The 16978-nt window shown below is 41.1% G+C and overlaps 1 protein-coding gene across 2 annotated transcripts in view; it reads left to right on the top strand.

Moving 5' to 3' along the window:
• The first annotated feature begins 885 nt into the window (after positions 1-885).
• The window catches only part of Tbc1d15 (TBC1 domain family member 15), a 57499-nt gene continuing 41406 nt past the window's right edge, over positions 886-16978 (top strand). For both annotated transcript variants that reach the window (XM_021644837.2, XM_021644836.2), the window contains exons 1-4: positions 886-996; positions 10961-11059; positions 11623-11697; positions 13349-13487. In XM_021644837.2, coding sequence (XP_021500512.1) covers positions 967-996; positions 10961-11059; positions 11623-11697; positions 13349-13487 — 343 coding nt within the window. In that variant the 5' untranslated portion in view covers positions 886-966. The remainder of the gene's footprint in view (positions 997-10960; positions 11060-11622; positions 11698-13348; positions 13488-16978) is intronic.

Here is a 16978-nt window from a genome sequence, read left to right as displayed (position 1 = left end):
AGCAACGAAAATAACTATGGTTAGGGGTCACCACAAGAGGAAGTGCAGTAAAGCGTCGGGAAGTGTATTAAAGGGTCGCTGCCTTAGGAAGGTTGAGAAGAGTTGCCAACTGCTCTTGACAGTGTGAACACAGAATTACCTCACTGGTGACACCTGGGTGCAAAACGACCGTTTATTCTGTACTGGGGCTGGTTAACTCTCAGAGCTCTGCAAGAATCCAATCATTCTCTGCATTCTTTCGCATCGCTAGAGAAGGAATTAGATTTCGAACTCGCTATTTTACCAGCCTGTTTCCATACATTGGGGAGATCCCTACAACCACGCACCATTCTTCCTTTACACGCCGAAGAGTGGGGTGAATCTAGGAATTGAAGTCATAACCACTAAGCTGTGTGGGAGCTCTAAACTATGTACCTTTGACTCTGGAGCGATAAAGGGCGTGGTAGTAACCACAGTTCCTATAAAAATACCATGCTCAAGGTCATGCGTGAGTGTCAGCAACAACGCTCAGGTTCAGAAACCTCTAACGTCCAGGGCGGGCGTTAAACGCAATTGCAATTTTGCCTCGACTTATTTAAAGGAAGAAAGCCGGGACAGTGCGTCCTGGGTCTAAACAAGGTGCTCCTTCCAGCACACCGAGATTCCGCAGTCCTCCGGTTGGAAGAGTCACGCCCAAGCAAACTTCCAGGGGAGCAGGCGCTGACCCACCAGCCTTTCAATTTAAAAAGGAACCACTACAAAGAAGACGTGAGCAGAGCGGCTCGGCGGCTCCACCCTCGGAGTACCCTCACCACGCATGCGTCCGGAGGACTCTCCCGCCCCGCCTCCCGCTCGCCAATCGCATTCCCGGCTACTCCCCGCCCCCTCCCTCCCGGATGTTATTTCCGGTCGGCCGGCCGGATGTTGTTGTGAGTCGGAGAGACACGTGAGGTCCTGCTACGTCATCAGCAGGCACGCGCGGGGAACATGGCGGCGGCGGGCGTTGTGAGCGGGAAGGTGAGTAACGGCGCGGGCTGCTGCGGCCGCTCCTGGCCGGTGGCCTGCGGCGGGCGGGCGGACGGGCGGGCGGCGGCCGAAGGGAGGGGAACGCGGGCCGCGTCGGCGTAGCGGGCGGCCGGGGTGTGACCGCGAAGGGGCCCCGCGGGGTGTCAGCTGTGGCCGCTGGGCGAGCCCGGCGTTAGACGGTTCCCGCTCCCAGGCCGTGCAGGCCCCGGGGCGCGGACCCTTTCAGGGACCCCTGAATCCCGCCCCTCTCCCCCGGGACTCCCGTTCTTCCCGTCTGCCCTTCCGACTCCAAGGCCTTTTGTAGAAGCCCTTCGCCTCACCACCCTGGCTTGGCTCTCTGTCTTCTGTCGCTGAGGGAAAGCGTCTAGTCACCATCCGGAGCCGCTGGCCCGGAGCTGTGTTGCTGTGTTCTCAGAGCTCGGGATCTTGTTCGAAAACTGCCCAGTTGGTTGATGGTTGTGAGTAGCGAGGTCTGTTTCTGCGAGGGGAACCGGCGATTGACACCGTGCTAGGCTCATCTAGGGAAGCGTTTTCGGGGGCGTTTCTGTGTGTGTGGGTGCTTGTCGGTGACACCCTCCTAGTGGGTTAGGAGCCAGCAGTAGGTGCGGAGGAGATTGTCTTTTTTTCTTTTTATTGCCGGCTTACATGCAGAGGGTATCTAGGGTCATCTGCTTCAAGACATGCACCCGGCAGCCTTTCCCAGTGCGGAGTTGCTTCGTAAAGGTCCATGACCGGCTGGAAGTGACTCAGAGAACACTAAGGACTGTTTACGTGTGGCAGATAGCTTTCTGTCTCCCTTCAGTGTCACAGATGTTCTCCCTGTTGCATTTCACCCCATTTTGAATTTATTTGACAGCGTTTGTGAAGTTAGCAGGTCGGGCTGGGGAAAATCACATAATGGTCTTATCTTTGCCATTGGTCGGAATTGTGACCTTGGACAACTGGATAATTAAGAGTTCTCTGTTCGCCGTCGTCTTTATCTGCAGAATGGAAGGAATGCCAGGCTTCTTGGTACTGGGGTGCTTAGGAGTGCACGAAGCTGAGGAAACGTACATGCGTACATATTCTCCTGCTCTTTCGAATAACCATTTTAGGGTTACTTATATCCTTGGCATTCTTGTCGTTTTTAGTCTTTGTATTTGTGGTGAATGCTAATCATCTTTTGACTGATTACAAATTAGAAAGTTACCTTGTTTTTTGTTTTTGTATTTTGGGTTGATCCAATCTGGTACTGTCCAAGATGTTCCTCACAACTTAAACTACACTTCTCTTTTCTAGTTTTCATTGATTCTGAAAGAGCCCTTGATAAAGCAGTTGTGAGATCCAGGGTTCTTTCCACCTTCTACAGCCATTATTACCTTCCATAGACTGACTTAAAATTATTCTCGTGTTTTGTAACTCTGCTTCATCACCTTATTTGAATGAGCAGTCCTGTCCCCATCACTCCACTAAAACTGTTTTCCCATACCAAAATGTGCTCTCTCATTATGCTGCCTTGATAGGCATACATTTTGCTGATCAAGGCAGCATAATGAGAGAGCACATTATGCTCTAAGTTCATTTCTGACTTAATCATTGTGGTGTCTTCATTCTTCTAGCTGTATGTAAAACAGACCTCAAGGCATTGTGCTTTGATTTTTTTTTTTAAATTTTGATGCAAAACTGTCTTTTGCTTTATCAAAAACAGAAGAGAAGCTTTACCCTGTTAGAGTATCCAAATTGATTAACTTGCTATAAAAAGACATTAACATTATGTTTTTTCTACTTAGCCATCTTTTTTAGGCAGAGGAATATGGTAGAAGTGAGTAGGTTAAGTTTTGTTTTGTTTTTCGAGACAGGGTTTCTCTATTGTAACCCAGGATGTCCTGGAACTTATATGTAGACAAGGATGGCTTTGAAGTCACAGAGATCCACCTGCCTTTGCTTCCCCAGTGTTGGGATCAAAGGGGTACACCACCTCACCTGTCCTGAATAGGTAAATTATTAATCTCTTTCCTTCCCTGTTTAGTCCAGAGTTAAAGTTGTAGATGTTTACAAAATCACAAAAGATTTCAGTTGTGACAGTTAAAAAGGACAACACAAGCCCCACACCAAAGGAGCAAATGCTAGGCTGACAGTTCTAAAAGCAAATCTCAGTGTTGACATGTATCATGGAGACTTACGACCCTGCCTTACTTTGCTTTGAGGGCCTGGAGGTGACTGATGAAGGAACTTTTAACCTCTTTTATTCTGCGTAGGAATAAAGAGCTTAGAGTGGAGCCAAATCTGTTTCAGAAACTAGCCACTTCCTAGTTACTTCATTCAATTAATCTTTCTGCTTCTGTCTTCTTGTCTGCAAGATGGTCATGTGGGGTTCTGGGGATTAATTACTAAAGTGTTGGAGTTCTGACTGACCTGTAGTAGGTGCTGTGCTGTTATTACTCTTTGAATCTGTTTTCCTTTAGTTGGTTGGTTGGATATGGCAGAATCTTAAAAAGTTAAACTATATTATTTTGGTATGGGTGTTATCTCTTTTTCATTCTTATTTTGGGTAGTGAGAAATAACTGTGTTTTAGAAGTCATAGTTTTGCTACTTTTGTGGAGAGCCTAGCTGTTAACAGCTGACTATCTCTGCAGCCCAAGACATCGTAGAAGTTTTGATGGTGAATAAATGTCATTATACTATGGCAATGGTTAAGGAGCTAGTCTTAATTGCTTAGGATCAAACCTGGCTCAGCTGCTTGAGTTGTATGACTTTGGGAAAATTACTTAGCTTCCCTCTGCCCATAAAGTGGTATGAGTATATTTCCGGCATTGAGTTGTTGGTGCATTGAGTTTTTTGCAAAACATTTACAGTAGATCTTGGCATCAAGCATGTGCTCAATAAACATAGCTGCTGTTTAACTGCTGTTAAGGAATGTTGGTTTTGAATAGTTATGCTAAAAAAAAAAAGGCAGTACACAAATAGGGTAGTATGTTTATGAAATACAGGGAAAGTAATATTGGGAACTAAACAGTTGGATATTAGTTTAGCTTTAATAAACTAGGTCCCAACATTGTTGATACTTGATGAAAAGAGCAACAGATGAAGAAAATGAATGTGAGAGATGGACCCACTAATACCTATCATAGCTATAATAGCCTATTGTTCATTTTGTTCACCCCCTTTTTTTTAAAAGTGTAATTCTTTTCTGTTTTACCAATTATTATTACTATTTTATTACTGTTGTTATTGTGTGTGTCTGCTCTGGCATGGGTGTGGAGGTTGGAGGACAGCTGGTGGAGGTGGTTATCTTTTTGCCCTTATCAAGGCTTTGGGGATGGACCACAGCTTGTCCGGCTTGCATGACAGCTGTTTTACCCATTGAGATATCTTGATTGCTTGTTGTATCTTAAAATAAAAAACAAAAACAAAAAACATTTTAACTTTTTGTTTTTTTGAGACAGGGCCTTTTTTCCTCTGTGTAGCCTTGGCTGTCCTGGACTCACTGTAGACCAGGCTAGCCTCTGGAGCCTTGAAACTTTTATCTTCCTGCTTCACTTCTCAGTACTGGGATTACTATCATGTCACACACTAGAGTTTAGATTGTATTGTTTAAAATTTTAAGTTACATTTTATTTATTTTATATGATAAATAATAATAGTTATGTGTGTGTGGCATGATACAGCATGTATGTGGAGGTCAGATAACAATTTACAGGAGTCACAACTTAAAGGAGTAGTTTCTTTCCTACCATGTGAATCTCTGGGATTGAACTTGGTTGCCAGATGTTTTGTGCCTTTCCTTCTACTATAATATATATGTAATTGTTAATGTAAGGGAAGCCAGTGTTCACTGAGGCAGTTTGCAACTCCTTGGGCTGCTAGATTATTTTTGTCTCACTCATGTCTGAATTTTGCATACTGATGTCCTTATAAAGCCACAGACCTGTCTTTCATTGAGAATTGCTACACTTTCTGCGTCTCAAAGGCACACTCTTAGAATTGCGAGCTGTGTCCATGTAAATAATCTGTCTGTGCCAGCTTTGTCCTTGCCTTTCTTCTCTTCGCTTCCCAAAATTAAGTCACAAAATCCTATTATTTTGATTTTCTAACTGTCTTCCTGGCCACCTATCTTTCGTGATTCCTACCACCACTGACTTAGTTGAAACTGCCACGAATCTCTCCACTTGGATTATTGCAGTTGTTCATCATTGGCTGTTAGACATAGTGTTGCCTTGGAAAGGGCAAGGCTGACCCACTCCTCCTGGAACTCTTGTGGACTTTGTCTTCAGGATAGACTTCACATTCCTAAATTCCTTGGCTAGAGTTGAAGAAACTGAAAATGTCTTCTTGAAACTGAAGATCAGGCACTTGTAAATCAGATGAGGTGAAATGGTGTTGGGACAGGCTTGTACTCATTTGAAGGTTTGGCAGAAATTGTAGAGAGGAGGGGTAGTAGTGTTGAGGAACAGAATTCACATGGGAAGACAACGTTTTCAGGAAACAGGTAGATTCAGAGTGGGCACTGGCGGAAAGATTGGGCGTCAGGAGGTGGAATGTCATCGTAGAAGTGAAAGGTGGAGTCCCGGGAAATTAAACTGTGAAGATATAATCAGACGGACAGTTTAGAAAGATGAGTTGTAGCATTGGTTATCTCTTACACATCTTACACAGATAATTAGAAGGTAGGGTGGAAGAGTGTCTGTGCAGATGACTCCAGACCTGATGAGGGGCCAGTGTCTTGGAAAGGCTGACAGAGAATAGAATACAGGGTCAGGCTGGTGGAAGGCTTTCAGGGTAATTGACCAGTTGGCAGCTCTTGTTGAGCATATGAAAGCAATATATGAAGAGCAGGTTTATGCAGAACAGAACAGTTTAAGGTGCATGTGGCTGTGCAAGTGGTGATAGCAGTTAGGTGCTTAGGTGTTTACTTGTAGAACATACCAACATATTTGAACTCATGCTGTCTTTTCCTGGACATACTTTCTGTAGCTAAAAGCCTAAGTTGTTTTCTGTAAGCCAAAAAGCTTTTACGTAATTTGATTTTTTGAAGCCCTTTTTTGATTGTAGATTACTTTATAAAATTAACATAGTTGCTATTAACTTTGCATATTTGGAGAAATTTAGGGAAAGACATTTACCTTAACCTTATTAACGAATATTTTAGGTGAATGCTTTTTATATATCTTTAGTTTTTGAAAATAGTTGGTTGCAATATAAATCACTCAGTTCCACGTCAGTACAGAAACTATAAAAGCCCACTGCTGTGCTGGACGTGTTCTCATTTCAGTTTCGTTAGAACATGGTTTTAAAGTGGATAATGTAAAAGTGCATCTGTTTCTGTCTGCTGAGTTGAATTTATCTGTGGTGCTGTTTCATTTTTGCTCTTTAATTTTAACTTTTTTTGCTAAATTGAGGTCAGCAAGTTTGTTCTAAATCATTTTCTATAGCCCTCCAAGCTCTTTGTTTATTTATTATCATTATCACCTTCCTCCCCAGCATCATTTGAGACAGCAGCAGCTCATGATAACCAGGCTTGGCCTTGAACTTGTTAGATGGCTAAAGATGACCTTGCTGCCTCAGCTTCCCAAGTGCTTGGATTATGGTCTTCAGAGTTATTTTAATATCTGATTTGGTTCCTTTGCTAAAGGCTACTAATGTTAGTAGGGCATCATTAGAAGTTTTATATATGCACTCAACTGCTTGGGTATCTTTTTTTTTTTATGCTTGGGTATCTTAACAAATATTCTGAAAGTATGTGTGTGTGTGTATGTGTGTATACTTGTGTATGTGTTACATGGCTATGCACATGCCATAGCACATGTATGGATGGAGGCCAGATGACAACTCTGAGGAGTCAGCTCTCTCCACCAGGGGATCTGGGGCTCTAACTCAAATCATCAGACTAAGTGCTTTTGTTTGTTAAGCTGTCTCACTAGCCCTGCCTTAGCAAATATTTATTTAGATAGTGTCACTATGTAGTCCTCTGGCATGGAACTCAGAGATGTACCTACCCCTGTCTCCTGAGTGCTGGGATTAAAGGCATGTACTACCATACCTGGTTATTTATTTATTTTTAAATATTTATTTTAATTTTTTGCCTGTAATCTGTATTTTTTGTTTGTTTTTTGAGACAGGGTTTTTCTGTGTAAAACAGCCCTGTCTTAGACTCGCTTTGTAGACCATGCTGTCCTTGAACTTGCAGAGAACTTTCTGCCTCTGCCTCCTGAGTTCTGGGGTTCTTTTCAGTGTTTCTTAGCTGTTTTGGAACCTGCTCTGTAGACCAGGCTGGCTTCGAACTAAGAGATCCATTTGCCTCAGCCTCCTGAGTGCTGGGATTAAAGGTGTGCACCCTCACCACCTGGCACAATCTGTGTATCTTATATACTTTATTATAATACCTCTGCAGTAGACTATGTAAAGTAAACATGCTATGTTGCTTAGGGGATAGTAAGGAAGATGTGTATGTATTTAATGCAATTCATCTTTTTTGTACTAAGCATTTTAAAAATCTGGTTGAGTTCAGACTGAGTTCAGAGGATGTAGAATCCACAGAGAGATGGAGCTCTGGAACGTCATAAAATTTAGTAGCTGATGCTACTTTCACTTCTTTCTATTTGCCATTTCAGGCAGCCTTACTAATTTCTAGAAGTTAAAGTTATACCTTTAAAATTAGAAAGTTAAACCTGTCTGTCTTCTGCAGAAAGTACAAATATAGTTTAGAATTTTGGGTTTTGTGACTTGCTGTTTTCTCTCAAAAAATTACTAAAGAGGAGCTGGGCATTGAGCTGTGTACCTGTGATTTCAGCACTCTGGAGGCAGAGGCAGTTATCGTGGATTGTCTTCTCCATCTATGGTGATTAAAAGTTTTGCTAGGTGAAGTAGTCAGGGCTGGCAACTGTGGTCTCTGAAAAATCTGTAGGACATCTGTCCAAGTACTTCTGGGTTTTAAAGTGTCCATTGAGACATGAGATATAATTCTAATAGGTCTGCCTTTATATGTTACTTAGTCTTTTTCCCTGGTAGCTTTTAACAGTCTTTTCTTGTTCTGTTTAGTGTTTTGATTATGTGTCAAGAAGGACTTTGTTTTCGGTTCAGTCTATTTGGTGTTCTATATATTTCCTATACCTTGGTAGGCATCTCCTTCCTTAGGTTAGGGGTATTTATTTCTGATTTTGTTGAAAATGTTTTCTGTGCTTTTGACCAGTCTTTTTGTTTTGCTTCATTTTACTTTTCCTCTAGTCTTAATAGTCTTAGATTTGGTCTTTTCATAGTGTTCCAGATTTCCTGAAAGTTTTGTGCCTCGAGCTTTTTGGATTTAACATATTCTTTGACTGATGTATCTGTTTCTTCTAACATGTTTTCAGTGCCTGAGCATCTGTCTTTCATCTCTTGTATTCTGTTGGTGAGGCTTGCTTTTGTGGTTCCTGTTCCAAGTTCTTAAGCTTTTCATTTCCAGATTTTTTCCCTCAGTTGGGTTTACTTTATTGATTCTGTTTCCATATTAAGATCCTGAACTGTTTTATTCTTTTCATTCGTATTTGTGTTTTCATAGATTTCTTTACAGGATTTATTTATTTCCTCATAGAGGCTGTTTTAAAGTTTTTTTTCCTTGTGCTTCAGTTATGTTGGAATACTCAGGGCCTGCTGTGTTAAGGTTGTTGCTATTGGAGATAATATTCTTGCTGTTACTGATTGTGTTTTTATTCTTGCATCTGGGATTGGGAAGATTATAATTGTAGGTGTTCATCTCTGGTCTTGTCTTTGTTGGGAGCGCTTGTGTGTTATTTCTTGGTTTCTGTTTTCTTTGTTTCTTAAGTGTGGTCTCTTTGTTGCCTGGAAGGAAATTCTTCTGGGATCAGGTAGGTGTGGCTGCTGGGGGTTCCAGGTAAAATGCATTTCTGGGTATTGGGGATTGGCTTTGTGTGTGTGGGGTTCCTTGAGGGGAACAGGAGTGAAGAAAGCAGGGTGTTCAACAGGATCTGATTAGTCCCTTCGGAATGGGGGCAAAGAGGCCACAGTAGAAGGTCTGCTAAAGAGCTCGGGATAGGGCTAGATGATTAGATTTGGAGGAATGGAGGGAGAGGTGAAGATCTGCAGTTGGCCTACTTGCTTCCCTGGTCAGAGTGGCCTTTGAGTTCCCAGGGCGTGCCTGCTGGAGATGGGGGCTGCAACAAAGCAATGGGTGGGAGAAAGGAAGTTTGGAAGGGAGATCTGTGTGTTCCACTGGAGATAGGAGAGGGGGAAAGGCCTGGAAGTACTCTTTAAAATTCCCATATTATAGCTAGCTGGACACTTGGGAGGCGGGACACTGAGTTCGAGGCCAACCTTGACTACAGAGTGAATTCTGGGATAGCCAAAGCTTCACAGAGAAACCCTGTCTCAACAAAACAAAAAACAAACAAATTACCATTTTCCCTATAATTTTATGCCTGTGTTATAAAAGTACACTAACATGATGATCTTTTATGAGAATATGCTTCTGTAGCACCTGTTCCTTATATTTCATTGTTTGTTCTTTTGGATGTTTTCAGTAGATTGTTACTTTGAATTCAATGTTTACCTTAAAATATTTTTTTAATTTTTTTATTTTTAAGTAATTTTATGCATTCACTTGTATCCTAGCTATAGCCCTCTCCCTCTTTCCCTCCCAATCATCCCCTCCCTCCCTCATCTCCTTCCTGCCCCCTTCTGAGTCCACTGAGAGGGGGTGTCCTTCTCTCCTTCCGTCTGGCCCTAGCTTATCAGGTATCTTCACCTTAAAATATTAAAATGTTGTTAGTGTTGTGTGGCTGGAAAATAGAACCTAGGGCTTTGTGCCTGCTAGGCAAGCATTGTGTCACTGATGATTACCCCCGCTCCAGACTATGAATAGTTGAATTTATTTATACATTTGGCCCATAGCATTTAGTCCAACATCATTATTATAGAGATGAATAAGTGTGATTTTAACCAACCAAAAAAAAAGAGAAACGTGTATTGAAACAAAATTTCTTCTAATTTATCTGTTTGAAGCTTTTTTAAGTCTGTATGTTGTGTTTGAATACAGGTTGAGCATTTATAATCTGAAAATTCAGAATCTGAAATGTCCCCAAATCTAAAACATTTTCAGTGCTGAGGTGACACCACAAGTAGAAAATTCCACACCTTGACCTCACTTGACTGGTTATAATCAAGACACAGGCATGTGTGCATGTAAAGCATGTATGAAACACAAAAAAAATGCATTTAGATTTGACCTGGTTCCTAAAATAGCCATTATAAATATAGGAGTATTCATGAATTTTAAATACATCTTTTTTTTTTTAAGATTTATTTATTATTTATACGTCATTCTGCCTGCCTGTGTGCCTGCGTACCAGAAGAGGGTATCAGATCTTACTATAGATGCTTATGAGCCACCATGGGTTTGCTGGGAATTGAACTCAGGACCTTTGGAAGAACAGCCAATGTTCTTAACCTCTGCACCATCTCTCCAGCCCTCGTAAATACTACTTGTCTCAATCAATCCGTAATACATTTGGATATGAGGTAATCAGACAGGTATTATATGAAACACCTTGGGGGACTGGAGAGATGGCTCAATAGTTACAAGCATTGGCTGAGGATTCAGGTTTAGTTCCCAGCATTCACATGTTTCACAGTTGTCTGTAACTCCAGTTCCAGGGGATCTGGTGCTGTCTTTTGTCTCCACAGGTACCAGGCATGCAAATGGTGCACACAAGCAAAACACCAATATGCATAAATTTAAAAAGTAAAAATTCATTTTAGTTATTTTTAAGAGATATTAAAATAAAAAGTGTGGCTAAGAGCTGGGGTTAATTTAGTAAAGGACTTGTCCTGTAAGCATAAATTCAGAGTCCAAGTGAGATGATGAACCTGCAATTTCATCTCTGAGAAGGGAGAGAGACAACCTGCATGCACACGCGCACACGCACACACACGCACATGCACAGGAAAGGGAAAAAAGTAACTCTTGTTTTGCTATTTCAGATTATATATGAACAAGAAGGGGTTTATATTCACTCATCTTGTGGAAAGGCCAGTGACCAAGACAGCTTAATTTCAGGAATATTACGTGTTTTAGAAAAGGTAAGTTTCTGTGAAATGATTTATTTAATAGTAATTTATGATAGTGATTCTCTTCAAGGCTTTGAAGAAGAGTCTGTATGTAAGATAGTGTATATTTGAATGATTGTTGTAAATTTATAATGCTAGAAACACACCTTAGGTAAAACAATAAAAATCATGAAATATTTTAAATGTGTATGTAAAGGTGGTACTAGCAGTTGGGAAGCAGAGGCGGGTAGATCTCAGTGATTTCCAGGCCAGCCTGGTCTACATAGCAAGTTCAGTTTAGCTGTGGCACCAGAGGTACCCTCTCTCACCAAAAAGAAAAAGGGGTTATGTAATCATTGTAGCTAATACAACTTTTTCATAATGAAAAATAGAGTTTAATTTCTGTAACAATTAAATATTAGCATGTGTAAAATACTAACATTACAGACCTAAAACTTTATCTTGCATTTAGAAGTAAAAAATAGATTGAGACTATAATACTTTGATGAATTATAAACACAATTCATGCTTTCTTTCTTCAGGATGCACAAGTTTTATTGATGAGTTCTAAATATGTTTTGTGATTCTTTCTGTAGGATGCTGAAGTAATAGTGGACTGGAGGCCATTGGATGATGCATTAGATTCTTCTAGTATTCTTTATGCTGGAAAGGTATTTAAAAACATACAACTTGGAGAATGCCATGTTTTCTCTCTGTGTATATGTATGTGTACAGGCATGCATGTGTCTTACTCCCCTGTCTTCCTGCCTTTTTTGTGCTGGAATTCTTCCTTTCCTCCAGTAGTTCCTTTTTCTGTGTGTCACATATATCTTTTCTGCCTCTTCTCCATCCTTAAGATTCCCTATCCCTGATCTCTTCACTAGTTAAACACACACACACCCACACCCACACACACACACACACCCCTAGGTTCCACGTATGCGAAAAAAAAATACGCTAAAATATTTTATTACAGAATTTATTCTAATTCAAAATAAGTCATATAAGTTTTAGAAAGTTCATTGTATTTTACTTTCCTAACATATTCCCTATTTTGAAGGCAGTCACAGTCAAACCTTGTTGTTGCTTCTTTGGTTGGTTCTGATCCCATATTCTTCTGTTATGAGTTGACGTCTCCCTGTGGCCTGCGAGGATTTGCTGTATCTGAAATCAGCACCAAGTTCTTGCTCGGGAATTGCCGTTACAGATGGATTTCACTCTTGTAGCTCAGGCCGGCCTGGAGCTTACTTTGTAGCCTCTCTGGCCTCAAGTTGATATAATCGCTGTGTGTAGATCTCATGAATGCCATAATTACAGTTGTTTACATTTCTTTTAAAAGTATTCTTCTATGTAGATGTGGAAGTCAATTCTGTTTTTTTCACCATGTGCATTCTGGGAATTGAACTCAAATTGCCAGGCTTGGCAGCAAGAGGCTTTACGTGCTCATGCCCACTTGCATTTGTTTGCTTTTCTCTTTGTTTTTCATGAAGTTGGTAGTTGTTTTGTAGTCTGGGTATTTCTCTTTTGCCATGTAAGATAGTGTAATGGTTAGAACCTCAGCCTCTCTTTAACTTACGTGTAGTGGCCTTTGTAAAGAAGAAGATGTTTGGTTTTATTCTCTTTAAAATCAAATGTTTTATATATGATGTATAGATACGTTATACCTATGTATATCTGTTATGTATTTATGTTATGCTTCATATATATGTGGCTAGATATGTTACAGCTATATATCATAGATATGTTGCTTTTAGCTAATTTTTTGTTTGTTTTTGACAGGGTTTCCTTGAGTAGCCTTGTCTGTCTTGTAGACCAGGCTGGCCTTGAACTCGCAGAGATTTGCCTGCTTTTGCGTCCCTGAGTGCTGGGATTGAAGACCTGCATCCCTATGCCTGGTTGTGCTTTTAGCTATTTTTTATTGTCAGAAAATACATAATTAATTTTGGCCTAAATAAACTCACTATAGTGAGTTATTTCCCATAAATCTCAAAATCTGGAAGTTGGATGCTTTTTACCTCTTGCTTTCTTTGTCTTTTCATAAGATGGCTGCCATATTTTCAGACATAACAACTCCATGCAAAACCAAACAATGAGGGGGTAAAGTGAAACTTACTTTGAGCCAAAGCCCCTGCAGAGCCCTGGCTGACTGTGTACATGTTTTTTGGCAACCCTAACTGCAGAGTGTGAAGCAAGATTTTCCTGCTCTCCTGATTCAGACGAGCAAGAAGGAAAAGCTGTCTGGCACAGCTTTTGGATGTCATTCACATAATATGCACTTTGATGTATTAGCTTCAGACTTAAATATTTATGTTACTGTTTTAGGACTCTAGTTCAGTTGTAGAGTGGACCCAAGCCCCAAAAGAAAGAACTCATCGCGGATCAGAGCACCAGAGCAGTTATGAAGCAGAATGGGACATGGTTAATACGGTGTCATTTAAAAAGAAACCACCTACCAATGGAGGTATGAATTAAATCTTTGATGTCTTAAACTGAACAATGTGCAAGGGAATGCTTCAGTGTTCTCAGTCAGGAGGGGTGATCTGATCCACTGTGTGTTCATAACAAGTTCTGTTCTGTTACTATATTTTGTTGCTGTGACTTCAAAAGAGGACCTAAAGATATCTTTTTTATTTTTAGTTACTAATATCATAATAAGAAACAGTTTAAAAAGTAAGTTTCCTAAGCCCTTGTGATAAGGGTACATCTGAGCTCATCACTGGGAGGCTAAAGTATAGGAATCCTGAGCTTCAGGGCAGTGTGGCTACATCATTAGTTCCAGGCCTGGCTCACAAAGCAGGTCCCTGTCTTAAAAACAAAAAACAGTTTTGTTTTTTGTTTTTTTTTAAATCTAGAATTTAAAATCATGTTATCTCATCCTGAGGCAGCAGGGGGAGATGGACTGCACTGCTGTTACCGTGCATACTCAGGGTATACTATGATTTTTTTGCAGCTCATTCCAGACTTCCGTATGTTCAGGTGCTTCTCCCCTTTGCATATTTAAATCTGTATCTACTATGTGATTACAGGAGCCAAGATAACAGTTTGATGTTGTTCATGTCAGAAAAATAGCACATATTCTATGGAATTCATGTCTTATACTGAATATCATCTAACTGGCTCACATGTGATTTGGCCAATGTATTTATGAACGCTTGTTAAAAAGTTGAGCACTTATTTAGTCATGTTCAGTATTTTTTTTCTATAGTATTGATTTCTTTGTGGTTTGTAATGAAAAGATTTTCTTAATGATTTTGGTCTGAATTTAAGAATACATCTTTAACTGCTAAAGAGAATAGCAACATCTTTTTTTTTTTTTTTTTTTCCAATGCAGTTTATTCAGGAACCTTGAACAATCCTCGGACCCTGGGGAAAGCCAGCCCACAGCTTAAATAGCCTCTGGGTAGCCAACCCAGGCGTGCCACGTGGGCAATGCAGATAGGTCCACATACATGGAAGCAAGCCAGATCCTCAGCCTTAGCCAAATGTGGAATTGTTCGTGACAGAGAGCACTCACCATCGGGAAGGTGGAAGGCGGAAACCAGTTCCATCTTTAAGGCATAGCATTCCGCAGCTCTCTACAGATCCCCCTTTTTGTTTTAGACGCATCAGGCAAGAGTAGAGGTCTGATCTCTGATATTAGAAATAAATTGGGACTTTGTACCGATGTTCATTTAGGTGTCATCCACCCAAAGAGCATCAGACCCATCCGATACCTTTTTCTCAGAGGCGGGACCTGGGGCATCAACCCGCATGCAATCAGACATGCTCTTCTCTGGGTCCAGAGCGGCTGACCCTGAGTGCAGTGCTTAGCCTCACATCCTGAGCGTAACATTTTAGCTTTTTATGGTATCCAACCATGCTTGGGGAGAATGTCCTGCTTCAATGGCTGTAAAGGCCTGAATGATCATGGCTGCATCACACTGTTGTGAGACTCTAATCTTGCATATATACCACAGGCAAACCAAGGAGACCAACACCAGAAGGCCTGCTAACGCTCCCATGCCCGCCCATTCCTTCAGATGATTCATGGCTGCAGCAATCCATGTTGATAATCCTGTGGCTAGTCCTGCGTCCACTCTGGTAGAATTTACCGTGACAATGGCCACTCTCAGCTGCTCCATCGTAGTATCGAATTCTCCAGTCCAATTACCTAAAATATAGCTCGACAATTGTTTAGACAGATTTGCAGCACAGGAAAAATTCTCATGTTATATGCTAGTGACTCAAAGTCCAGCATATTTTCATTGACAGCCAAGTTGAGCAATTTGGAATAGCAACATCTTTTGGGGAACATGTATTATTATATTTATACATCACTGTTATTGAGTAAAGTTGATTTTACTGTGTAGCCTGTGGATTCATTCTCATACAGAAGTTACACTTCACTTTATCAACTATAGGAAATAGTTGCATTGGACTGGTAAATAGTATTTCATAAGCTTTGCTACTAGGTCATTTCCCAGGCATGTGTCTTTCTTGGGGGTAGAGAAGGCAAAAGAAGGAATGTAGGCATTCATTTTTAATGCAAGGAGAGATTCTTACCAGGATCAGTGTAAAGTGTCAAAGAGAGATGAAACCCAGGATGTTTGAATTTGGTATGTAAGGGTGATTGAGTTCTTTACATTGTTGAGATTTCTGTCTGAGAAATGATTTTACTGTTGTTGTTGCTTAATACTGTTAACTTGTTAAAATGAGTGATGGCAGGCCTCAGGAGTGAGCAGAAGCTTTCAGACTTTCATAAGCACTTCATAGATGAGAATCAATAAAGATTTCTAAGATTTTGGGTCACAGTTGTGCTACCCATTGAAATCACCTGGGAGGATTAGGTTTAAAAACAAAACCAGAAAGTCAGACTCTGTGGTAGCTGGAGCTCGGGCATCTGATTTATAGAAGATCTTCAGGTGTTTTATTTTATTTTTCTTTATTAATTACACTTTACTCACTTTGTATCCCCCACCCCCGTGGTTCCCTCCCTCCTCCCCTCTTAATCCCACCCTTCCTCCACCCTCTGCCTGCATGCCCCTCCCCAAGTCCACTGATAGGGGTGGACTTCTTTTCCTTCCTTCTGATCCTAGTCAATTAGGTCTCATCAGGAGTGGCTGTCTTGTCTTCTGTGGCCTGGTAGTGCTGCTTCCCTCTCAGGGGGAGGTAATTAAAGAGCAGGCCAGTCAGTTCATGTCAGAGACAGTCCTTGTTCCTATTACAATGGAACCCACTTGGATACTGAACTGCCATGGGCTACATCTGTGCAGGGGTTTTAGGTTATCTCCATGCATAGTCCTTGGTTGGAATAGCAGTCTCAGGAAAGACCCCTGTGCTCATTTTTTTGGTTCTGTTGCTCTCCTTATGGAGTTCCTGTCCTCTCCAGATCTTACTGTTTCCCACTTCTTTCCTAAGATTCCCTGCACTCTGCCCAAAGGTTGCCCATAAGTCTCAGTATCTACATCGATAGTCTGCAGGGCAGAGCTTTTCAGAGGTCCTCTGTGTCAGACTCCTGACTTGTTCCCTCTTTTCTCCTTCTGATGTCCAGCCTCTTTGCCTTTCTGGATAGGAATTAAGCATTTTAGCAAGAGTCCTCCCTCTTGATTAGTTTCCTTAGGTGTACAGATTTTAGTAGGTTTATCCTATATTAAATGTCTATATGAGTGAGTATATACCGTGTGCATCTTTCTGCTTCTGGGATAGCTCACTCAGGATGATCTTTTCCAGATCCCACCATTTACCTGCAAATTTCATGATTTCCTTGTTTTTTATTGCTGAGTAATAATCCACTGTATAGATATACCACAATTTGTGCATCCATTCCTCCACTGAGGGGCATCTGGGCTGTTTCCAGCTTCTGGCTATTACAAATAAGGCTGCTACAAACATGGTTGAGCAAATGTCCTTATTGTGTACTTGAGAATCTTTTGGATATATGCCTAGGAGTGGTATAGCTGGGTCTTGAGGAAG

The sequence above is a fragment of the Meriones unguiculatus genome, chromosome 2 (assembly GCF_030254825.1).
Source record: "Meriones unguiculatus strain TT.TT164.6M chromosome 2, Bangor_MerUng_6.1, whole genome shotgun sequence".
Classification (NCBI taxonomy): Eukaryota; Metazoa; Chordata; class Mammalia; order Rodentia; family Muridae; genus Meriones; species Meriones unguiculatus.
This window is presented reverse-complemented; position numbering and strand designations above follow the sequence as displayed.